This window comes from Prionailurus viverrinus, chromosome A3 (assembly GCF_022837055.1).
Source record: "Prionailurus viverrinus isolate Anna chromosome A3, UM_Priviv_1.0, whole genome shotgun sequence".
Taxonomy (NCBI): Eukaryota; Metazoa; Chordata; class Mammalia; order Carnivora; family Felidae; genus Prionailurus; species Prionailurus viverrinus.
In genome coordinates, this window is record NC_062563.1 from 120,510,047 (window position 1) to 120,535,608 (window position 25,562).

Genomic DNA, 25,562 nt, shown 5'->3' on the forward strand with positions numbered 1-25,562 from the left:
GACTTCCTCACAGTTGCTTTAGGGTTAGCTGGACTTCTTACATAGCAGCAAGATGCCAACAATGAAAGCAGAAGCAATAAGGTCTCTTAAGACCAGATTCGAAGACCAGATTTAAAGAATCTTTCTTTACATTTAATTTTATTCCTGTTTATTTATTTATTTTATTGAAGTATAGTGGACACATAATAAAATAAACCCTCTTTAAAAAAATTATTTATTTATTTATTTATTTAATTTATTTTTAATTTATATCCAAGTTAGCATACAGTGCAATAATGTTTTCAGGAGTAGATTCCAGTGACTCATCCCCTATGTATAACACCCAGTGCTCATCCCAACAAGTGTCTTCCTTAATGCTCCTTACCCATTTAGTCCACCCCCCCCCACAGCCCCTCCAGCAACCCCCAGTTTGTTCTCTGTGTTTAAGAGTCTCTTATGTTTTGTCCCCCTCCCTGTTTTTATATTCTTTTCGCTTCCTTTCCCTTATGCTCATCTGTTTTGTATCTTACATTCCTCATATGAGTGAAGGCATATGAATTTGTCTTTCTCTGACTGACTTATTTAGATCCATCCACGTTGTTCCAAAAAAATAAACTCTCTTTTGATGGGAGGAGAGGAAGGCATATTATAGAGGGGTATTGAAGGGGGGAGGCATGGTTCCCTAGGAAGCATTTTTCTTTCTTGTTTAGAATAACCTTTAGTTTTAGAACAGTTTTAGATTTGTAAAACAATTGTGACGACAGCTCAGAGTTCCCATATAGTCTATACTCAATTACCTTACTATTGGCACCTTACATTAGTATGACACATTTGTTGTAATTAATGAATGAATATTGTTACATTATTATTGGCTAAAGTCCATATTTTATTCAAATTTCCTTAGAGTTTACCTAATGTCCTTCTCTTTCAGGATCCCATCCAGAATACCACATCACATTTAGTTGGCATATCTTCCTAGGCTCCTTTAGGCTGTGACAGTTTCTCTGACTTTCCTTATGCTTTTTTGTTTTGTTTTGTTTTTTTGTTTTTGTTTTTAAGTAAGTTCTATGTGTATCAAGGAGCTTGAACTCATGACCACAAGATCAAGAGTCATATGCTCTACCAACTGAGCCAAACAGATACCTTATAGACTTTTTTTTTAGATTTATCTATTTATTTAAGTAATCTCTGCCTCCACCATGGGGCTTGAACTCACGGCTCCGAGATCAAGAGTTGCACACGCCACCAACTGCGCCAGCTAGACACCCCAACTTTCTTTGTTTTTGATGAACTTGACAGTTGTGAGGAGTACTGGACAGGTATTTCTTAGAATGGTTCTTCTGCTGGGCTTTTCTGATGTTTCCCTCATGATTAGATTATGGGTTTGGGAGGCTGGGGTGACAGGTTTTGGGGAAGAAAACCACAGAGGTAAGGTATCCTTATCATTACATCATTATCAAGGGTACATTCCATTAACATGACTTACCACTGTTGACCTGACCTTGATTACTTGGCTGATGTAGTGTTTGTCAGGTTTCTCCAGGTAAAATCATTCTTTTTTACCCTCTTTCCATACTGTGCTCCTTGGAGGGAGGTCACTATGAGCATCCCATACTTACTTGGTTGAGGGTTATGCTATCCCTTCCCTGAGGATGGAGTATCATCTTTGGAAATTATTTGGAATTCTTTTTTTAATTTTTCTTTTATTTTTTTTACATTTTTAATGTTTAAAAAATTTTTTTTAATGTTTTTATTTATTTTTGAGACAGGGAGAGACAGAACATGAACAGACATGAACAGGGGAGGGTCAGAGAGAGGGAGACACAGAATCTGAAACAGGCTCCAGGCTCTGAGCTGTCAGCACAGAGCCCGACGTGGGGCTCGAACTCACGGACCGCAAGATCGTGACCTGAGCCGAAGTCGGCGCTTAACCGACTGAGCCACCCAGGCGCCCCTACATTTTAAATGTTTATTTACTTTTGAGAGAGAGAGAAAGAGAGACAGAGTGTGAGTGGGGTAGGGGAAGAGAGAGAGGGAGACACAGAATCTGAGGCAGGCTCTAGGCTCTGAGTTGTCAGCTCAGAGCTCAACGTGGGGCTCAAATTTATGAGCCATGAGATCATGACCTGAGTTGAAGTCGGATGCTCAACCGACTGAGCCACCCAGGTGCCCCCCAATTTTTCTATTTTTTAAATTAAAAAAAAAAAACTTTTATTTATTAAGTAATCTCTACCTCCAACATGGGGCTGGAATTTAAAACAACCCCAAGGTCAAGAGTCATATTCTCTACCAACTGAGCCAGCCAGATGCACCTGGAATTCTGCATGGGAGATTTGTCTCCTCCCCTATTTGTTTATTTTTCAACCATTTATTTATATCACTTTGGACTCATGAAATTTATTTTGTACTTTGGGTTATTTATTGCTCAAATTATGGGAAGCCATTTTTTTTTTTTAATTTTTTTTTTCAACGTTTATTTATTTTTGGGACAGAGAGAGACAGAGCATGAACGGGGGAGGGGCAGAGAGAGAGGGAGTCACAGAATCGGAAACAGGCTCCAGGCTCTGAGCCATCAGCCCAGAGCCCGACGCGGGGCTCGAACTCCCGGACCGCGAGATGGTGACCTGGCTGAAGTCGGACGCTTAACCGACTGCGCCACCCAGGCGCCCCTGGGAAGCCATTTTTAATCATCTGTCATTACACTGAAGCTGCCAAGCAGAGGGTTGCAGGATTTTTTTAAACTTAAAAAAATATATATTTGGGACACCTGGGTGGCTCTGTAGGTTAAGCGACCGGCTTTGACTCAGGTCATGATCTCGTGGTCTGTGAGTCCGAGCCCTGTATTGGACTCTGTGCTGACAGATAGGAGCCTGGAGTCTGCTTTGGATTCTGTGTCTCCCTCTCTCTCCGCCCCCTCCCCTGCTGGTGCTCGGTCTCTCTGTCTCTCTCAAAACTAAATAAACGTTAGAAAAAAATTTTTTAAAGTATACATTTAAGGGGCACCTGGGGTGGCTCAGTCAGTTGAGCGTCTGACTTCGGCTCAGGTCATGATTTCATGGTTTATGAGTTTGAGCCCCACATTGGACTTGCTGCTGTTAGCCCGGAGCCTGCTTTGGATCCTCCGTCCAACCCCGCCGGCCCTCCCCACTTACACTCTCTCAAAAAGTAAACATTAAAAATTAAAAAATATATATACATATATTTAATATATGAACAAAATTGTACAACCTTAAGCCTACTGCCTAATGAATTTTCAGAGACACCCATGTAATCAGCATCTAAATAAAGAAACAAATGATTCTAGCTGCCCCCAAACCCCCTCATCCCGCCTTCTAGTATTACCCTCCAAAAGTAACTGCTATCTTGACTTCCAATAGCATATGTTCATACTGCCTGTTGTCGCACTTTATATAAATGGAATAATACAGCATGTACTCTTCTGTGTCTGGCTTCTTTCACTAAATGTTATGTTTGTGTTATGCTTTGTTGTAGATGATGCATTCTCGCTATGTAAATTGCCCACCTTGGCTTCCTCACCCCAAGGTTCTGAAATGTGCCATGTTTCTCAAATTTATTTGATTGCCTGCCATCTTAGGTTGGGGTCCTCAAAAACAGACTCTGAGACAAGAACATAGTGCAAGTCGTGTACTGGGAGTTGATCTCAGGAAGCACCGGTAAGGGAGTGAGGAAGGAAACAGAAGAGAGGAAGCCAGGCAGAGGAGTTAATGAGAAATCAGAGCTCAGTCTTGGGGGAGATCCAGGCGACTGTGCAGAATGTGTCTCAGAGCTGTCCCTCAGAAAAGCAAAGAAGCTGGGGTATTTATGCACCAGCACCTTTCAGTTATCGGTTGAGAGCTGCCTCTGAGTACATTAACCCTCTGGCCACTGCAGTCTGTTCCAAGTCTGGGCCAAATATGCACCTATAGCCAGAGAAAACTGCCAAGCAGAGGGTTGCAAATACTGGCAGGAAAAAGCCATCAGAGTGAGGAGAGGTGTATGCCAAGGGAATATATGTAGGGCGCCAAGACACCTTCTTCTACTCTGATCTGCTCATATCCCACATTAAGTTCATTCTGTCACTGACTCTTCAAGGTGGTAGCCAACAATATATAAAATAAAAATTAATTGAGATGAGTTAATAGAATAACCTCAGTCCATGTTATTGCACTGATCCTGCAGCTGTCCTGATATTTATTATCTCCCTCCCCTACCAATCATCCTTGGTCTCCATTCTTGAGGAATCTGAATCTTTGGTTATGGAGCTCTTGCTTGAGAACCAAGTGCTCTAATCCAGTACTTTCCCCAATTGGGAACCACACTGATGTTTTGAGTTACCTGGTGTCAGTGTCAACTCAGAGCTCTTGAATCGTCTGGATATTCTCTTTCTCCATTGTTCAGTTATTCTAGTAAGTGGCCATAAATCCCCTTGTGGAAAGATTAATGGCATCACTACCATCTATACTTGTTGTTGCAGCATTGTAGGGTCCTTCTTCAAGGGGACTTGGCATTCCCTTCAGTTCATGGGCTCTAGATCGAGAAACTGGGTGAGGGATTATGCTTTTCCACCATAGTGGCTGACCTCAACTTTCTACCCACTTGTATTAGTTTTATATTGCTGCATAACAAATTACCACAAACTTAGAAGCATAGACCACACTCTATTTTATTCGCAGTTTCCATGGGTCAGCAATCTAGGCGTGGTTTAGCTAGGTCCACCACCTGAGGTCTCACAAGGCTGTAATCAAAATGTCAGATGGACTATTCCTTTCTGGACAGAGCTCCCTTCTGGAGTTTCTAGCATTCTTCCAAAATGAAATCGTTGTTGGAATTCAGGTTTTTGCAATTGTAACATAAAGGGGGTACTCTTAATCCATGGCCCTCTCTCTTCCAGGCAAGTTCACCTTTTACAACTTCCTTCTTCAAGGCCAGCAGGAAGATTTCTCAGTGCAGTTGGCCAAGATGGTGCCTTTCATAACATAACCTAATTAAGGAAGTGACTGTCCCAATCAATCACCTTTACCATACTCTCTTGGCTAGAAGTGAGGTATAGGTTCTTGAGAAGAAGGAATTATATGAGAATGTGACTAAGGGGGATAAGGGACTCACCCTAGGCAAAATGTGTCTCTTTCACATTCGTGCATGATCTTTTTTCTGTTATACAAGTTAAGCAATACCCTTATTGTCTGCCCATCTTTCTTATTTCTAGGTGCACCATAGTCTATTAGCCACTGTCCCTTAAATCCAGGATCATTTGTGACTTGCTTTGACCAATAAAAATGGCAAAAGTGATAGAGTACCCGTGACAGAGCCTAGACCTTGAGGTGCCTGGCAGCTTTTGCCTCTGCCCTCTTGAATGCTGAGACCTCCATGTAAGGAAGCTGGGCCAGTAAAGAAGAAGGGCCATGTGGAGGAATACCAAAGTGTTCCAAGCAAACGGCCAATGCCAATTGTGAGACATGTACCTGATGCCAGCTTGGATCTTTCAATTACAGTTGAACACAGCTACGTGAGTGAGCCCAGGCAGAAGCAGAAGAGGAATCGCTTGGCCCACCCACAGAATCATGAGAAATAACAAATTGTCGTGTTAAGCCACTGGTTTTGGAGTGCTTTGTTAAACAGCAATAGGTAAGTGAAATATGTATTCCTTTAAAAAAAATTTTTTTTAATGTTCATTTATTTTTGAGACAGAGACAGAGCGTGAGCAGGGGAGGGGCAGAGAGAGAGGGAGACACAGAATCCAAAGCAGCCTCCAGGCTCCGAGCTGTCAGCACAGAGCACAACGTGGGGCTGGAACCCACGAACTGTGAGATCATGACCTGAGCCGGAGTCGGACACTTAGCTGACTGAGCCACCCAGGTGCCCCTGAAATATGTATTTCTATATCAGCTCCATCAATCATTGTTTGATGGTTGCTCTGGGGACATTAAAACCCTGGCTTTTCTGGTCAAGCATGCTCCAGTGATTAGGGAAAACTCTCAGGCAGGAAGTCCTAGATGTTTGCCGGAAGGATCTGTCAGCATACACAGGAACTGACTGTTGGGCGGTTATGACAGAGACCAGTGCATTTGCTATGACATCAGAACCTTTTTGTCTCCAACTTGTAAATATTATGTGGAGTAGGGGTGGGAGGTGGAGGGGAGGAGGTTTCTTCGAGGAACCTTGGACATTGGAGTGGATGATGCCCCCTAGGGGAAAAGTTTCCAGAACATAGAGGTAGGGGCTGTGAAAAACGAAGATCGAGGACCTGACTTGTTCTTTTCAACTTCTCTATGAGCCAGAGTTCTCACAGCCCGCTCTTAGACTGAATGCCTAGAATCCCAGATTTTGCTAGCTCTCAGATTCCTCTCCATTGCACTTTTCCTCCTATTGGGAAGCCCACTTTCTATCCCTGGCTGGACTCATCACTAGCCTCCTACCAACCTGTGGTCATTCTCACCTCTCAGCCACCCCCCAGTCTCCCAGCCTCTGTCCTTGAAGTCCCCACCAATTCCATGTCCTGTCCTGTTCAAATCAAGTTCATTCAGGGGTGCCTGGCTGACTCCATTGGTAGAGCATACGACTCTCTGTCTTGGGGATATGAGTTCAAGCCCCACGCTGGGCATGGAGCCTCCGTTTTTTGTAAAGGGATTTGTCAAAAAAGATCTCATTGGTGAGATGAAATTATAGAAAATCTCAGGTGTGATGTTCTCCATTTCTGCCATTGCAGAAGAGATTATATTTAAAGTTGCAATAGATATGGCATGCTACACTACAGAGTTATTCCCAGGCATCAAATGTTGTGAATTAATATTTCAAAACATCTTGGAAAGTCACCAGAAGAAATCTTTCTTTTGTCTGAACATGCAGAAAGAGAAAGAGAAGCAAATTTTGTGTATATACTAAAATTTTGTGCATATACTGTGTTCCTGTATTTGGAATATGAGGAAGTGATCCCACAAGAGACTGACAGGAGAAATTTACTTCCAGTTTATTAAGACCACAAGAGCAAAAAATCGCGGCATTTTGTACTGGGTGTGCAAAAACGTTCAGGTTTAAAACATCCAGATGCTAAAAAACTCCCTTTTGGTGGAAAACAGTCTTAAACCAAAGCTCAGAATACATAGCGTATCGTTTACCTCTCTGATAAATTACAGATGGTGGCAAAAATAGATGAGTTGGTTTAGTTTTCTTCATCTTAAGATTTTTCTCCCTTATAATAGCTAGTGAACATTTCTGAGCATCTACCATGTGTCAAAAACTTCCATTCACTTCATCTAATTCTCAGCGCAACATCCACTATGCCAACTAGTTCTAGTTGAAATTCATGACCACGCATCTCAAAAGGAGTCTCAATGCTGCCAAGCAACCCTACTACACTTCTCCAGTATGTTCTCTCCCCCATTCTCCCAAACAAGTATTCACACATTCCCCGGCTCTTCTCAAAGCTCTTACATCCTCCTCCACTTCCTCAGTCCTGCCTACCTCTCCCACCTCTCCCCAGCCCCTCTCCACCTCACTCCATTGTATATCTTCTTTATATTCCAAGGACACACCAAGCGCTTTCTTCCGCCTCAGGGCCTTTGAAATTCTCTTTCCCTCTCATTGGAATGCTCCACACCCGAATCTTCACGAGGCGAGTTTCTTCTTGTCTTTTTGTCCTCAGTCTCAGCTCCAATGTCAAATTCTTCCTCCTCCAAAGATGCTGCAACTCCATCACTTCTTGCACATCAACTTGGTGGATTGTCTTCCGAGCATTTATCAACATCCAATACTGTCTTGTCTATTTATTTCTCTTCCGTCTTCACTTGAATGAAGCTACCCTGTGTGGTTTTCTTCTGTATTCTCAACATCCAAATCTGAGCGTGTCACGTAATAGGGACTCAAACGTGAACATTTATTGAGTAAATTATCTCGATTTTGGGGCAGATGAGGAAGCTGAAGATTAGAGAATCCTAGTCAATTGCTTAAGTTCACTTAGGTAGTAAATTACAATGATGAGACTTGAACCTAAATCTATTTAGGTCCAGGCTGTATCCCCATCTATGTAAAAAAAAATCTCTTGCTAGGATGAACATTTAAAAATGAATTTGGCCTCTGAGGAGTATTTGTGAATGTGGACAGCATTTAAGATAACTTCAGAATGAATAGTCAGATTCCTCAGGCAGAAAACCAAGGAGATGCTAGGACATCTGGCTGGACAAAGCCCATGGTAACTAAGGAGCAGTGCAGTCTGGCTATTCCCAGCTTGTTCCTGGCTGGCCTCCAGTTCCTCTGCCTTCCTTCCTGCTTCCTGCGTCTCTTTGCCTTTGACCACCTGCAGTACAGCACAGTTTAAGTCAGGCTCTGGTTTTCCCTTCATATGCTTGAAGTGAGCTAGTTCATGCCTGTCAATAGCATTGAGATCGGTGCTTTAGAGAACCTGGAATAAGATATCTTCCTCGGGGACCTGTCAACTTTAAATCTATGTTTGTATATCAGCCTTAATTCTTAGGAAGTTGCCTTTTTTAGTTCTTTGCAGAAAACAGGAACCTTGTGTTGACACTGCGTTGATCCTCAAAATGACTAATAAAAAGTGAAGGAGAGAAAATGAGGACTCTTTTGGTTGTTATTTTAACTAGCGTTCAGGGAAATCTTCATAAGCAGTTTACAGTCTCAAGGAATGCTGGATTTAAGGGATCATTCATTGGATTTTCTTCAGAAATCAAGATGATTTGATATTATGATATTTATTGAATATTTATAATACACCTGGCATTATTTTAAATTTTCTATGTGTACTTCTTTTATTTCTACAACACCTTATATTTTAAAAAAATTGTTTTTAATGTTTATTTATTTTTGAGAGAGAGAGAGAGAGAGAGCGCAAGCAGGGGAGGGGCAGAGGGAGGGAGACACAGAATCCGAAGCAGGCTCCAGGCTCTGAGTCTGGCTCTGAGGTATCAGCACAGAGCCAAGTGTGGGCCTCGAACTCACGAGCTGTGAGATCATGACCTGAGTGGAAGTCAGATGCTTAGCCGACCGAGCCACCTAGACACCCCCCACTTTATAAAATAGAAAACTATCAGTATTACACACATTTTTCACATGAGGAAACTGAGGCCCAAAAAGATTTTGAAAATTTGCCCAAAGTCACACACTGTTATGGAGCGCCTGCATGGCTCAGTCTGTTAAGCCTCCGACTCTTGCTTTTTGACTCAGGTTATGATCTCATGGTTTGTGAGTTTGAGCCCTGCATCAGGCTCTGCCCTGACAGTGCAGAGACTGCTTAGGATTCTCTCTTTCTCTGCCCCTTCCCTGCTTGTGCTCCCTCTCTTTCTCTCTGTCTCAAAATAAATAAATAAACTTTTAAAAAATGTAAAAAACTAAAAATAAAAAATAAAGTCACACAGTATTATGTGACAGAATCCCAATTCCTATTTTTGTGTTCATTTGTTTTTACTATGGATTTCTTTGAGTTTGTGGAAGACTATAGACCCCTTCTCAGAATCTCTTTTATTTATTTATTTATATTAAATTTTTTCCCATGCTTCTTTATTCATTTTTGAGACACAGAGACACGCACAAAGCACGAGTAGGGGAAGGGCAGAGAGAGAGGGAGACACCTGAAGCAGGCTGCAGGCACCGAGCTGTTAGCACAGAGCCGGCCATGGGACTCAAACTCATGGACAGTCAGATCATGACCTGAGCCAAAGTCAGACGCTTAACCCACTGAACCACCCAGGGACCCCTCAGAATCTCTTTGAATGTGTGAACAAAATCCATGGGATCACAGAGAAAAACATTTCTATTGAAATATAGTGATTAGCTTATTAGAAAAACAAACTTGTGTTATAGCGATACATGTGCTTCATTATTAATGCACCAAATAACAAGATCTGGTGCCAGGTCTAATAATATTGAAGTTGTGAAATTGTGATAAATGTAAAAATATTTCTAGATGTCTTAAGTGTAATGTAACCTGAAAATATCTGTGATTTCCGTTGGTGACCAAAGTCATAACTTTAAGGTTAGTGAAAATAAACATAATTTTGTCTAAGCTAATGGACTCCTCCCCTGGACTGCAGGTTAGGAAATAATGTCCTGGAAGTGCTGCAAAACCCTCCCAACTGGTCTCCTTGCTTCTCATCTCATTTACTCTGCCCTGTCCACTCTTCACTGGTTGCCATTCCTTCTTGGAGCCTTGCTGGATACCCTCCCTTGTGCTAATATCCATAGGGTTCCTATTCCTCTATGCCATTTTAGGATCTTGTATATATGTTTACGATTGCATGTATAACAATGTATGGTATTTGTTCATAGGTCTTTCTTATTTTCAGATGAGCTATTTTGGAGTAAGGACTATGTCTTCTTTATTTATTCATTCATCTACTTATTTAAAAAAAAATTTTTAGTGTTTTGTTTATTTAATTTAATTAATTTATTTATTAATTTATTTATTTTTTAACGTTTTTTATTTATTTTTGGGACAGAGAGACACAGAGCATGAATGGGGGAGGGGCAGAGAGAGAGGGAGACACAGAATCGGAAACAGGCTCCAGGCTCCGAGCCATCAGCCCAGAGCCTGACGCGGGGCTCGAACTCACGGACCTCGAGATCGTGACCTGGCTGAAGTCAGACGCTCAACCGACTGCGCCACCCAGGCGCCCCTATTTTGTTTATTTTTGAGACAGAGAGAGACAGAGCATGAGCAGGGGAGGGGCAGAGAGAGAGCAAGACATAGAATCTGAAGCAGGCTCCAGGCTCCGAGCTGTCAGCACAGAGCCCAACGCGGAGCTCGAACTCACAAACTGTGAGATCATGACCTGAGCCGAAGTCCGATGCCTAACCCACTGAGCCACCCAGGCGCCCCCATTTATCTACTTATTGATTCAACAAAAATGTATGGAGAACTTCCTATCACAAGGTGCTATTGTGGGCACTGCAAATATAATAAACATGACAGGCTCAGTTCCTGTTCTCACTGTTTTGCAGTCTTACACTCGTTTCTGGCCCTCAGTATTTGGCTCATGGCTGAAATATACTAAATTGACCTGTTTAATGGAATTGGATTGAGTATTTGAAGATCATATTACTAATTGGCAGAAATTGTCCCTGAAAGAAAAAAGGAAGGGGTGCCTGGGCTCAGTTGGTTAAGCTTCTGGCTCTTGATTTCAGCTAAGGTAATGATCTCATGGTTAGTGAGTTTGAGCCCTGCGTCAGGCTCCATGCTGACAGTGTGGAGCCTGCTTGGGATTCTCTCTCCCTCCTTCTGTCTCTTTTCCCCCTCCCCTGGTCTCTCTTTCTCTTTCTCTCAGAATAAATAAACTTGAAGAAGAAGAAGAAGAAGAAGAAGAAGATGAAAAAGAAAGAAAGAAAGAAAGAAAGAAAGAAAGAAAGAAAGAAAGAAAAGAAAAAGAAATTGTCCCTAAAAAAATGTTTCTTGACAAGAAACATTTGTATCCTCATATATATTGCCAGGCATTTAGCAGACATTCAGTAGATTCCTTTCATCTAGGCTCTTGCTGGCCCTGTCACCAAGTAAGCTAAATCTTGCTGCATAATTGAGAAATGGGAACAGCTAGTTATTTTTTAAGTTTTGCAGGGGGGAAGAAGAGTTGAGAAGGTCACTTTTGCCCTTGTGAGAAGTAGGCTCACTGACCCAATCAAAGGAGGGATGCAGAGACTCGGAGCACAGGGAAGAGAGGCTTTAATCAACGTTCTTGCAAGAGTGGGTGATGGACAGGCACACTCTGGGCAGTTAACAGCAGACAATTTATCTTCTAGCATGCAAGTCCTTCCCCTGGTTCCTCATTGCCTGAGTGCTACAGAGGTTACAGCCTTACCCAGACACTACCTATGCCCATGTAAGGCAAAAATAGTCTGATTGAAACAAATGCAAATTCCCTGAGGTATGGCAGAGATTTTTCAGTCCCTCCTCCCTTTGTTCTTTGGCGCATGCTCATTGCAAAGCCCTTGAAAATAAGCCCATGAAAATAAGTCCTTGAATCGGACAGGGGAAGAAGAACCAGGAAGTGAAGTGTCTAAAGGTTTGGGACTCCATTTTGTGGGGCGGGGATGGGGGGGTGGGGGGGGTGGGGGTCGTTCATATATATTTCCAATAAGTTGTAAACCTGCTGTTAACTAGACAGCACAGACTTTATTTGGTAGTTTTGAGAATGAATCATCTCCCTTACTTCTCATAGCCCTCTTTTCTGTCCATATAATATAGTATATATACTATACGCTACTATATATGTATATGTATATACTATATACTACTATATACGTATACTATATACATATAGTATATACACAGAAGTATATAAAGTATATATACAGAGTATATATATATACAGAAGTATATATACTTGTGGTATAATATAGAAGATACAATAGTTAGCATTTATGGATAGCATCTAATGTACCAGGTACTATTGTAGGTTCTTTACACAGTATCTCCTCATTCAAACCTCACAATAATCCCTGTAGAGGGAACTGAGACTTAAAGAGTTCAAGAGGCTTGCCCAGCTCCTGATAGGTAGAATGTCCTCACGTGGGGAATTCCAGACCAGGGAGTGTGAGCCCAGCACCTCTTCCCCTGTGCAGCCACTGACTGATGTAGGGTCAGACGTGAGGACTTCCAATGGGCTCCACCTACAGCCTCCCTGCTGCTCATGACCTAACTTAAGGCAAGCATGCTTGATATGGCAAACTGGTTAAGGCTGAAGTCTGTAGCAAAGGCAGAGCTAACGAGAGCAGAGCTAACAGCACGTGCATTCTTTGGCACATTCATACTATGCTGTTTATTTAATACTGCATTTTTATTACAATTGCTCAATCTTTTCCCCCCTGAAACTAATGTTGGTTCTACTATCTGCGAAGTTACAGGAAGAAGTCTCTTAAAAAGGAAATCCTCTTTGGACTGCCATTAGACAGAATTGGTTAAATTCTACCAAACTGGGGTACTTAAGTTAATTGTAATGCATTGTGATATAATGATATAAATAATGTATGTGCATTATTTACCTAATTTACCAAACTGAAACACAAAGCAGAAATACAATGAGTACCTGAGTATCTTTTTAACATATGGATAGAAGTAACTTTAAAAAGATTTTTTCCTTCTCCAGTCAAAAGATAGTAGAGTGGCGAAATGGATAAAAAAGCAAAACCCATTATATGCTGCCTAGGAAAGACTCATTTTGGCTTTAGGGCACAAACAGATGGAAAGTGAAGGGATGGAAAGAGACATTGTGTGCAAATGGAAACCAAAAGAAAGCAGAGGTAAGCTATACTTATATTATCCAAAATAGACTTTAAACCAAAGTCGGTAACAAGAGACAAAGAGGGTCATTATATAATGGTAAAGTGATCAATTCATCAAGAGGCTGTAACGTTTGTAAATATTTGCGTACTCAACATAGAAGGACCTAAATATATAAAGCAAATACTAACAGATCTGAATGGAGAAATAGACAGCAATACAATAGTAGGAATTTCAATATCCCACTTTCAACAATGGATAGATCATCCAGGCAGAAAATCAATTAAGAAACATTGGACTTAAATGACCTGGTAGACCAGATGGACTTAACAGACATTTACAGAACATTTCATCCAACAGCAGCAGAGCACACATTCTTCTCAAGAGCACATGGAACATTCTCCAGGATAGATCATATGTTAGGTCACAAAATGAGTCTTAATAAATTTAAGAAGCTTGAAATCTTATCATCTTTTCTGACCACAATGGTATGAAACTAGACATCAATTACAAGAAGAAAATTATGAACTTCACAAGTATGCAGAAATTAAACAGCATGCTCCTGAACAATCAATGGGTTAAAGAAATTAAAAGAGAAACAAACAAAAAAATCTGTGAAACAAATGAAAATGGAAATATGATATATCAAGATTTATAGAATGCAGCAAGAACAGTTCTAGGAGGGAAGTTTATTTTTTTATTAAAAAATTTTAATGTTTGGGGCGCCTGGGTGGCGCAGTCGGTTAAGCGTCCGACTTCAGCCAGGTCACGATCTCACGGTCCGTGAGTTCGAGCCCCGCGTCAGGCTCTGCGCTGATGGCTCAGAGCCTGGAGCCTGTTTCCGATTCTGTGTTTCCCTCTCTCTCTGCCCCTCCCCCGTTCATGCTCTGTCTCTCTCTGTCCCAAAAATAAAATAAAAAAATGTTGAAAAAAAAAAATTTTAATGTTTATTTTTGGGGGGGGAGGTACAGAGAGAGGGGGACAGAAGATATAAGCAGGCTCTGCACTGACCGCGGAGACCCCAATGGGGAGCTCAAACTCAGGAACTGTGAGATCATGACTTGAGCCAAAGGTCAGGATTAACCAACTGAGCCACCTGGGCACCCCAAGAGGGAAGTTTATAGCAATAAACTCCTGTATTAAGAACAAAGGAAAGCTCTCAAACAGAGAACCTAACTTTCTACCCCAATTAACTAGGAAAAAAAGAACAAATGAAGCCCAAAGCTAGTAGAAAGAAGGAAATAACAAAGATCAGAGAAGGAATAAATGAAACAAAGACCAAAAAGACAATAGAAAAGATTAATGAAACCAAGAGATGGTTTTTAAGATAAAATAGGGGGTGGGACAGAAAAAAAAAGGATAAACAAATTAGACAAAACCTTAGTAGACTAACCAAGAAAAAGAGACAGGACTCAAATAAATTAAATTACAAATGAAAGAGGAAGCATTACCAAAGAAATTCAATACCAGAGAAATTCAAAGGTTCACAGGAGATTATTATGGACAAGTAAGTGTATGCCAACAAGTTGGAAAAACTAGAAGAAATGGATAAATTTATAAAAACATACAAACTTCCAAGATTGAATCATGAGGAAATAAAAATCTGAACAGACTGATTACTATCAAGGAGATTGAACCATTAAAAAAAACACCCAACAAAGAAAAGTCCAGGACTAGGTGGTTTCACTGGTGAAGTCTACCAAACATTTAAGAAAGAATTATTATTAATCTTCTCAAGCTTTCAAATGGAAAGGGAGGAAACACTTCCAAACTTATTTTATGAGGCCAATATGACCCTGATACTAAAGCAGACAAAGACACTACAAGAAAAGAAAATGATAGCCAATGTCCCTGGATGCAAAAATCCTCAACAAAAAATGAGCTAACCATAGAACAGATCAATGAAACCAGGAACTGCTTCTTTGAAAAGATCAACAAAATTGATAACCCTCTAGCCAGACTGATTAAGAGAGAGAGAGAGGCAGAGAGACAGGGACAGAGAGAGACAGAGAGAGAGAAAAACAGAGGGAGAGAGAGAGAGAGAGAGAGGACTCAAAAAATGATCAAACAGGGGTGCCTATGTGGCTCAGTTGGTTGAGTGTCCGACTTCAGCTCAGGTCATGATCTCATGGTTCCTAAACATTAAATTTTTTTTTCTAAAAATTAACAAACCAAATTCCACAGTACATTAAGAGGGTCATACACCATGGTTAATTGAGATTTATTCCAGGGGTGTTCAATATCTGCAAATCAATGTGATATGCCATATTAAAATGAAAAATAAAAATCATAAGATCATCTCAATAGATGCAGAAAAAGCATTGACAAAATTCAACATTTTTTCATGATAAAATTGTCAACAAACTGTGTACAGAGAACATACCTCAACATAATAAAGACTGTATTTGACAAGCCCACAGCTAACATCATAGTCAATGGTGACAAGCCGAAATATTTTCCTCTAAGATCAGGAACAAGTCAAGGCTGCCCAGTATTTAAAAAAAAAACAAAAAAACAAAAAAACAAAAACTTAGGGTGCCTGGGTCTCTCAATTGGTTAAGCATCCAACTTCAGCTCAGGTCATGATCTTGTGGATGAACCATTCGAGCCCCATGTCCTGACAGCTCAGAGCCTGGAGCCTGCCTCAGATTCTCTGTCTCCCTCTCTCTCTGCCGCTTCCCACCTTGTGCTCTGTCTCTCTCTCCCTTAAAAATGAGTAACATTATAACAATTTTAATTTAATTAAATTAATTAATTTTTTTTTTTTTAGAGAGAGAAAGGGCTCAAGTGAGGGGCAGAGAAAGAGAGGGAGAGAGAGAAAGAAACCCAGAAGGGGCAGAGAGGGCAAGAGAGGGAGGGATAGAGAGAGAGAAAGAGAGAGGATCAGCACTCATCTGGGGCTGGTGTTTTTACCTGAAGCAGGGCTGGAGCTTACCCAAAGTGGGGCTTGTGCTCACCAACTGTGAGGTCATCACCCAAACCGAAGTCAGATGCTTAACAACTGAGCCACCCGGGTACCCCAATTTAATTTACTTTTTAAAAGTAATCTTTACACCCAACATGGGGCACAAACTCAAGACCCTGAGATTAAGAATTACATGCTTTACCATCTGAGCCAGCCAGGTACCCCAAGGATGCCCATGCTTCCTGCTTTTATTCAACATAGTACTGGAAGTTCTAGTCAGAGCAATTAGGAAGAAAAAGAAATAACAGGTAACCAAACTGGAAAGGAAGAGGTAAAATTGTCTCTATTTGCAGATGGTATGATATTATATGTGGAAAACCCTAAAGATCCCACCCCAAAACTGTTAGAACTAATAAACAAGTCAGTAAAGTTGTAGGATAGGATAGAAAATCAATATGCAAAAATCAGTTGTATTTCTATACACTAATAATGATCTATCAGAAAGAGAAATTAAGAAAACAATACGATTTATAATAGCATCAAAAAGAATCAAATACTTAGGAATAAATCTAACCAAGGAGGTGAAAGATCTGAACGCTGAAAATTACAAGACATTGATGAATGAAATTGAAGAAGACACAAATAAATGAAGATATTCTGTGCGCATGGATTGGAAAGATTAATATTGTTAAAACCTCCAGACTACCCAAAGCTATCTACAGACTGAATACAATCTCTATAAAAATTCCAATGGCGTTTTTCACAGAAATATGAAAAACAATTCTAAAATTTGTATGAAACCACAAAAGGCCCTAAATGGCCAAAGCAATCTTGACAAAGAAGAATAAAACTGGAGGCATCACACTTCCTGATTTCAAGCTATATTACAAAGCCATAGTAATCAAAACAGTATGGCATTGGCATGAGAAACATAGATCAATGGAACCTCATAGAGAGCCCAGAAAAATACCCACATGTATATGGTCAACTAATTTATGACAAAGGAGCTCAGAATATATGCTGGGGAAAGGATAATTTCTTCAATAAATGGTGCTGGAATAACTGGATAGAAAGTGATCCTGGCATCAGACAGACTTAGCTCTACAATGAACCTGCTACCTGATGAGGAAGTTAAAGATTATGTAAACTATACTGCGTTCAGTGTCTAGGATTCTGCCCAATATATAATAGCATCATTGTCTACCTTGAAGTGACAATCAGATATCCAAGTCCTGTGAGTAAAGAGGTTGGGATAGTAGGATCCATAGGTACAATTGTGAAAATCTGAGCAACTGGTCATGGGAATTGCCAGTCTTGACTTTTTGCTTTATTTATTTATTTATTTATTTATTTATTTATTTAAACGTTTTATTTATTTTTGAGACAGGGAGAGATAGAGCATGAACAGGAGGGTCAGAGAGAGGGAGACACAGAATCTGAAACAGGCTCCAGGCTCTGAGCTGTCAGCACAGAGCCCAACGCGGGGCTTGAACTCACGGACCGTGAGATCATGACCTGAGCCGAAGTCGGCCTCTTAACTGACTGAGCTACCCAGGTGCCCCTTGACTTTTTGCTTTAATGGACAATCCTGTGAGCAAGGAGGTGAAAACAGAAAGACTCCTCCCTCATCCCATCCTACTGAATGCCAAAAACTCTAATTTCTTGGCCAATAATGATTTCCTACAGATGTACAGAAACTAGTGGCATCAGGATGCCTGGGTGGCTCAGTTGGTTAAGATTCTGACTTTGGCTCAGGTCATGATCTTGTGGCTCATAGGTATGAGTCCTGTGTTGGGCTCTGTGCTGACAGCTCAGAGCCTGGAGCCTGCTCTGGATTCTGTCTCCCTCTCTCTCTCTGCCCCTCCCCCGCTCACACTCTGTCTCTCTCAAAAATAAATAAACATTAAAAAATATTAACAACAACAACAACAACAAACAACTAGTGCCATCTTTCTTAATAATAAGATGTCCAGGGCACCTGGGTGGCTCACTTGGTTAAGCATCTGACTCTTGGTTTCACCTCAGGTCATGATCACGGGTTCATTAGTTCAAGCCTCAAGTCAGACTCCATGCTGTCAGCCCTCTCTCTCTGCCTTGCTCATATGCATCCTCTCTCAAAATAAATAAATAAACTTAGAAAAAAAGATTTCCAATAACAACTTCATGAAAAATAATTCTTTACAAACCTGCTTTAGTGATATTTTTGCCAATGCCTGCCTCATAAAAGATGTTGAAGATATCATCGCTACCCGAAAAGCCTGGCATGTGGCCCATGGCCATCGTGATAGAAGCTGTGTTCCAACATGGGTGTCTTGGCAGATACTGCACATTTAGACTCTAGCATGATCAACAAGGAAATGTACCTACCTGTTTTATCTATGTGTCTATTATCTATATCTACTATTTCTTTTTTCTTTCTTTTTTTAGAGAGAGAGAAAGAGCATGAGCAAGGGAGAGAGGTAGAAGGAGAGAGAGAGAATATTTTTTTTGAGAGAGAGTGAGTGCAATTAGGGGATGGGCAGAGAGAGAGAGAGAGAGAGAGAGAATCCCAAGCAGACTCTGCCATCAGTGGGGCTTGAGCCCACAAACCATGAGATCATGACCTGAAGTGAAATCAAGAGCCAGACACTCAGCCAACTGAGCCACCCAGGTGCCCTTAGAGATAGAGAATCTTAAGCAGGTCCCATGCTCAGCACAGAGCCTGACGTGGGGCTCGATCCCAGTCACTTCCTCACTGATGATGTCACTTTTATCATATATTAAATTCTGTTTATTCTAAGGGCTGTTTCTAAATTAACTAATATGTCAGTTTTGGAATCAGTTTCCAAAGTTTTGGTTATTCTTTTTATTCATTCTAAAAGTTTTAATACCTGGTGGGGTAAATCTCCCTCATATTATTCTTTAAAAAAAAAAAACTGTATTGGGGCATCTGGGTGGCTCAGTCAGTTGAGCGTGAACTCTTGATTTCCTCTTAGGTCATGATCCCAGGGTCATGGAGTCGAGCCCCATGTCCAACTCCATGCTCAATGTGGAGCCGGCTTCTCTCTCTCTCTCCTTCTGCTCTTCCCCCTTTTCCCCCCACCAAAAAAAACCCTGGTTTTTTTTTTTATAAAGAAGATATCCCATTTATTTTTTTAATGTTTATTTTTGAGAGAGAGGGAAAGAGAGAGAGAGAGAGAGAGAGTGCACATGAATGAGGAAGGGCCAGAGAGAGAGGGAGACCTGGGATTAAAAGCACTTAGAAACCAATTTGACAATAAATTTCATATATTGAAAAAATAAAAAAATAAAAAATAAAAACACTTAGAATAGTAAGACTTTTTAAGAACGTGGTTTGCATATTTATTTGTTTAGAGTCTTAGTTTTCTCAGAAATTAGCTGTTTACATTATATAGATTATGAACAGTGCAGACATTTTCCCTGGACTTTAGTTCTAATTTTAGGCTTGAGCGTATCAATATATGTGTCTATGTACACACACATATATGTATACACTTTTGTGTAGCTAATGAGAATAGAACTTTTAAAACTTTCTTATCAGTTTTTTACTGGTATATAAAACACTGGTTAATTTTTTTAAAGGATTTTATTTTTAAGTAATCTCCATATCCAACGCAGGGCTTGAATTTACAATCCTAAAATTAAGAGTTGAATTCTCTACTAACTGAGCCAGCTAGGTGCCCCAATACTGGTTAATTTTTTTAAATAATTGTTTAATTGTGGTAAAATATACATGAAATTTATCATTAAACATTTTTTTAAGTTTATTTTTGACAGAGAGAGACACACACACACACACATAGAGCATGAGTGGGGGAGGGGCAGAGAGAGAGGGAGACACAGAATCCGAAGCAGGCTCCAGGCTCCAAGCTGTCAGCATAGAGCCCGATGCAGGGCTCAAACCCATGAACTGCGATATCATGACCTGAGCCAAAGCCGGACACTTAACTGACTGAGCCACCCAGGAGCCCCTGAAATTTATCATTTTAATCGTTTTTTTCATTTTAATCATTTTAAGAGTACAATTCAGTGACATTAAGTACATTAATATTGTTATACAACCATCACCACCAACCATCTCCAGAATTTATTCATTATCCCAAATTGAAACTCTGTAACCCATTAAGCCTGTTAATTTTTATATAAGTATGTTTAATCAGGATTCCTGGGGCGCCTGGGTGGTTCAGTCGGTTTGGTGTCTGACTTCAGCTCAGGTCATGATCTCACAGCTTGTGAGTTTGAGCCCCACATCAGGAGGCTCTGTGCTGACAGCTCAGAGCCTGGAGCCTGCTTCAGATTTTGTGTCTGCCCCCCACCCCCATTCTCTCTCTCTCTCTCTCAAGAATAAATAAACATTTAAAGGGGCGCCTGGGTGGCGCAGTCGGTTAAGCGTCCGACTTCAGCCAGGTCACGATCTCGCGGTCTGTGAGTTCGAGCCCCGCGTCAGGCTCTGGGCTGATGGCTCGGAGCCTGGAGCCTGTTTCCGATTCTGTGTCTCCCTCTCTCTCTGCCCCTCCCCCGTTCATGCTCTGTCTCTCTCTGTCCCAAAAATAAATAAACGTTGAAAAAAAAATTAAAAAAAAAAACAAAACATTTAAAAAATCAGGATTCTTTTAAAGTTTTGTTTTTTTTTTTTAACATTTATTTATTTATTTATTTTTAATTTTTTTTCAACGTTTATTTATTTTTGGGACAGAGAGAGACAGAGCATGAACGGGGGAGGGGCAGAGAGAGAGAGGGAGACACAGAATCGGAAACAGGCTCCAGGCTCCGAGCCATCAGCCCAGAGCCTGACGCGGGGCTCGAACTCACGGACCGCGAGATCGTGACCTGGCTGAAGTCGGACGCTTAACCGACTGCGCCACCCAGGCGCCCCAACATTTATTTATTTTTGAGACAGAGAGAGACAGAGCATGAACGGGGGAGGGTCAGAGAGAAAGGGAGACACAGAATCCGAAACAGGCTCCAGGCTCTGAGCTGTCAGCACAGAGCCCGACGCGGGGCTTGAACCCACGGACCGCGAGATCATGACCTGAGCCGAAGTCGGACGCTCAACCGACTGAGCCACCCAGGTGCCCCAAAAAAATCAGGATTCTTAAATGAACTTTTTTATTGTAATCATAATTTGGATTTCACTGATACTCATGAAGTACATATTGTTTTTTTTTTAATTTTTAACTTTTTTTAAAATTCATTTTTGAGAGACACAGCATGAGTGGAGTAGGGGCAGAGAGAGGGAGACACAGAATCTGAAGTAGGCTCCAGGCTCTGAACTGTCAGCACAGAGCCAGATGTGGGGCCTGAACTCACGAACTGAGTGATCATGACCTGAGCCAAAGACAGACACTCAACAGACTGAGCCACCCAGGTGCCCCTGCATATTGTTTTTATACATATATTGCGTAACTGAATTTCCTCTTTTGCGAATTGTCTGCTTATATGTATCTGTTTAACTGTACTTGTCTCCTGCTTCTATCTGAACATAGATTCTTCTCATCCTCAGTTGGTGCCTCTGCTGGTCCAGGTGGTTTACCTGGTGATATGACCCAGAGCCTTATGCCCGAAGGGTCATTAGCCCCCGATACCAATGCCCTTTATAGGCCATGGCTGATGTACTTTTCCATTTACAAAATTGGGTAAGAAAGCACCAAGGGATACTCAAGTGAATTACCTGGGTGCCGAACATCGTCCTTCCATCTTCCATTGTGTAACAGAATTCCAACTTCCTCTCGATGATTGGGATCAATCACCCCTGCCAACACGGTGACTTGTCTGGAGTGCCTGGCTGGCTCAGTTGGTGGAGCACGGGTCTCTTGATCTTGGCGTTATATGTTCTAGCAGCATGTTGGGTGCAGAGATTACTTAAAAATAAAATAAAATTTAAAAAAAAGATGGTGCCTTCTTGTCATGTCTGCTGGTCCCTTGTTACAAGGCATCTGAAATGCTCAGGCAGCAATTATAGCTTGAAGTTCAATGGGACTCCTGCTGTATCTATTGGTGGAAGCAGTCCCCTTTGGAAACCATGATTTCTGATTGAGTTGATAGGATGCACCAAGCAGGGTCATTCCTACCTTCACCCCTTCATTTCCAGACCCATATATTCTACCTACTGGGGACAAAGCACCATATATTGCTAACTGATTTAGAGTGTATGAATGTGGTCTTCAGGATGGTGCCTAATCCTCACAAGATATTGTTTCAGAGCTGGTGTTTCAGTGTTCCTTCAATGAGCCGTTGCATTGCTTAATATCTAGGGATGGAGACTTCTTGAATGGACTACAAACCTAGGCCTTTTTTTTTTTTTTTTTTTTTTTTTTTTTTAAGACTAAGTAATCTCTACATTCAACATGGGGCTGGAACACACAACCCGGAGATCAAGAGTCACACACTCTATTGACTGAGCCAGCCAGGTGCCCCTAGACCTAGACTTTAGAGGAAGATGGTACATACCTTGAGTACTATGGAGAGTGCTGTGAGTTACTAAAAGGATTTGTGAAAATATGCCCAAATCAATTATGCTGTTATGGAGCTGTTTGATCAATGTCTGAAGTTGAAATATAAGTAAGTATCTAGATGGCCTCTCAAACTCCCTATTAAGACTTTTTTTTTGGGGTGGCATTTGTGTTTCTCAGTTGGTTAAGCGTTTGACTTTGGTTCAGGTCATGATCTTACCGGTTCGTTGGTTTGGGCCCTGCATCAGGCTCTGTGCTGACAGCTCAGAGCCTGGACCCTTTTTCAGATTCTGTGTCTTCCTCTCTCTCTCTGCCCCCTCCCCACTCACACTATCTTTCAAAAATAAACACTGAAAAAAAAACCCAAACCTTTTTTTTTTTTTGGTATAACAGCCCCTTTTGAAAAATTGAAAGTCATGAGTTCTTTTCTCAAACATGCACAATTACATTAAAATGCTGTTCACAATTTTAGGGGGTCCATGGGGTTTTGAAACCTAACCATGGACTCTAAGTAAAGTATTGCTCTCACCTGTCTTTCCTCCCAAGAGGCAGCCCAACTCTCAGTCCTATTTTAGAATATAGTATAGGGCTAAGTTTACCAAACTAGATACAACTTCTGAAAGCAGATGGATTTGGGAGAACAGTAGGCGTTACTGCATATTCTTTTTACCTTGTAAAGTATAAAAACATGCGATGGAAGATGCCACATTCTGGATTTTCCAGGAGGCTGTTTGGACCCTACAGATAATAATTTTTGACTACAGACAGCTGACTCATTCAGCAAATATTTACTGGGTGCCTGATATTTATAGGCACTGTGCAAGTGACTAAGGTCTCCAAGAAAGAAAAGACACCATTTGGGTCTTTGATGAGACTATTCACTTGAAAAAGTGTGAACGCAGTTACTGGTGGCCTTTAAGAAAGGGCTGAGGGGATCATCTTAAGTTTTAAAGGAATTCCTGGAGGTGGAAAACCGGCTCTTGAGCTGGCGCCTTGATTCTTGGTTTCCCCACAGCCTAGAAATGGTGAGCTTGGCAGGTCGAACTCAACTTGCCTCATCTATCCAAACGGGTTAAATGAGCAGACAAAAATTGTTGCAAATCGTCACAAAGATAACCTTTGTAAACCTGTACATGCACTAATGAAAAAACACAAGCACGAGGCTTATTGAAAGCAATCGCTAGGAAAGTCGCCGCTTGGGGAAAAAAGCACGGCTCTCCCAAGCCTCTACAGCCACCTAGGCGCCCGGCACGCGGTCAGAATCCGTTCAACAAGCCTTCCGGGACGGATCAAGTTCCGCTTCCGCAGGCAGATTTTCGCTGTAGGCGTGAGCACTGGACGCTCGACGCACTTTAGCGTCGGACCTCCCTCCCGCGCATGCTCCAAAGGATAGGCAGAGAGCGGAAGGGCGGGGGAGTGACGAGACGCAGCGGACCGTCGGCTCGTTCGTCCTGCAGCCCCGCGCGGGAGGCGGGGGCGCGCGCGCACGTTCGCGCGTCCGGCTGCGTACAGTAGTGACGGCCGCGCGGGAGCGGTCACGTGACCGCAGCGGCTGCCTGTACAGTAAGGACCCAATATGGCAGCGGCGGTAGCAGTGGCAACGGCAGCAGGAGGACCGGCCGCCCCATAGACCCCCGCCCCCCCCCTCCGCGCACCACCCCCGCCGCTTCCTCTGCTTGGGTGCTCCTCGGACCTGACTTCCCCTTTCTCCCACTTTTCCCGGCACCGCGGGAAAAGCATCGCAGGGCAGAGCAGGCAGGGAGGGCGGCCGGAGCCCGGACACGGGAGCCTCCCAGTCAGTTCAAGACCCGACATGAGGGAAAAGGGCCGTAGGAAGAAGGGCAGGACCTGGGCGGAGGCCGCCAAGACGGTAAGGGGGAGGGAGCGAAGGGGAAGCCCGGGAGAATTTTGTTCCCTCGCCGCCTGCCGGTCGCAGGGGAAGGGAGGTCATTGGCCCAGCGACCCGGCTGAAGGGGGCACAAAACCGCGCGGAGAGGGCGGCGGTTAGTGTCGGGGTTGTGATCCCTGTGGGAATGGAGGCGCCTAGCGGAAGAGGGTCGCCGCGGGGCTGTGGCTTCTCCCTGCGTCTGCGACGAGTCCCCTTGGTGTTTTGAAGCTGCCTCTCGGGGTCACGTCGCTCTCACCTCCACACTGAGGTAGCCCCCGCCCCGGCATGGGGAAGTCTGTTGTGCTTGCACAGTAACCGGTTCTTCTCCCTTGTGCGGCTGAAGAGCCCCCATTGGATGCAGATAGGAGAAGGCTTGTGCGTGCACCCAGCCCCGGAAAGAAGAGAGGAGCGCTGGATCTTGGTAGAATTTACCCGCTATAGCAGACATGCCGCCTGACCCCGGGTCCCCTGCTCGTCTGGGCTCCCGGGTCCAACGTGAGGTCACGAGGCTCTTGTTTTTGTTTGCTGTTGAAGCTGAAAGTGCAGGAGGTGTTTAGAAACGAAGTAACAGGTGGGACTTGTAGAATTTTTTTTTTTTTTTTCTGTTTCCGTAGAGACCTACTCTGAACAAGGCAGCAATGCATGGTGGGACGTGTAGTTTACCCGGCCTTGACTTTTCCGTAGCTAAAGTGATGGTGGCCTCACGAAGTTGTGATTAGTGGGTAAAATTGTCATTTCCCCCCACTTCTACCCCCCCCATTTTGTTATAACGAAATTTAGAGGTAGGTTTTTAAAAATGGACAGTTTAGGAATGGTGAGACTTTTATTACGTTGTATGAAAAAAACGAAAAGCGTGCATGTATGTAGAAATAAAACGTTGGGAGATGCAGCAGAAAAGTTAGAGACGTAAAACAGCATTTTAGTGTTGGAAAGTGAGACAGTGGAGGCATTATCTTTAATGGTGAATCATGTCAATAATACTTGTATAATATGAAGACCCCTTCTAAATGAACCTTTATGTGATGTATGGTTTATTTTTTAAATGATTTTTTTTTTCTGATTACGAAAGTAATAAATGTTCACTGTGGGAAAATTTGGAAAATTATAGAAACGTAT

The 25,562-nt window shown here is 42.2% G+C and overlaps 2 protein-coding genes and 1 long non-coding RNA gene across 4 annotated transcripts in view; 2 read left to right on the forward strand and 1 right to left on the reverse strand.

The window, feature by feature from the left end:
• KIF3C (kinesin family member 3C) overlaps positions 1 to 5,274 on the forward strand; it is a 63,952-nt gene extending 58,678 nt beyond the window's left edge. Inside the window, exon 9 of the transcript XR_007151012.1 lies at positions 5,186 to 5,274. The gene's annotated coding sequence lies outside the window, so the exon portion shown is untranslated. The remainder of the gene's footprint in view (positions 1 to 5,185) is intronic.
• A 2,206-nt stretch (positions 5,275 to 7,480) lies between these two features.
• Positions 7,481 to 25,012, reverse strand: LOC125162601 (uncharacterized). The gene is made up of 3 exons (XR_007151095.1): positions 24,879 to 25,012; positions 21,778 to 21,967; positions 7,481 to 8,520 (listed from the first exon to the last, which is right to left on the reverse strand). It is a non-coding gene; the product is annotated as an uncharacterized LOC125162601 (long non-coding RNA).
• Positions 24,094 to 25,562, forward strand: part of ASXL2 (ASXL transcriptional regulator 2) — a 134,590-nt gene continuing 133,121 nt past the window's right edge. The window contains exon 1 of one of the 2 annotated variants that reach the window (XM_047853823.1): positions 24,094 to 24,428. In XM_047853823.1, coding sequence (XP_047709779.1) covers positions 24,372 to 24,428 — 57 coding nt within the window. In that variant the 5' untranslated portion in view covers positions 24,094 to 24,371. The remainder of the gene's footprint in view (positions 24,429 to 25,562) is intronic. The other variant, XM_047853822.1, reaches the window with a different exon arrangement.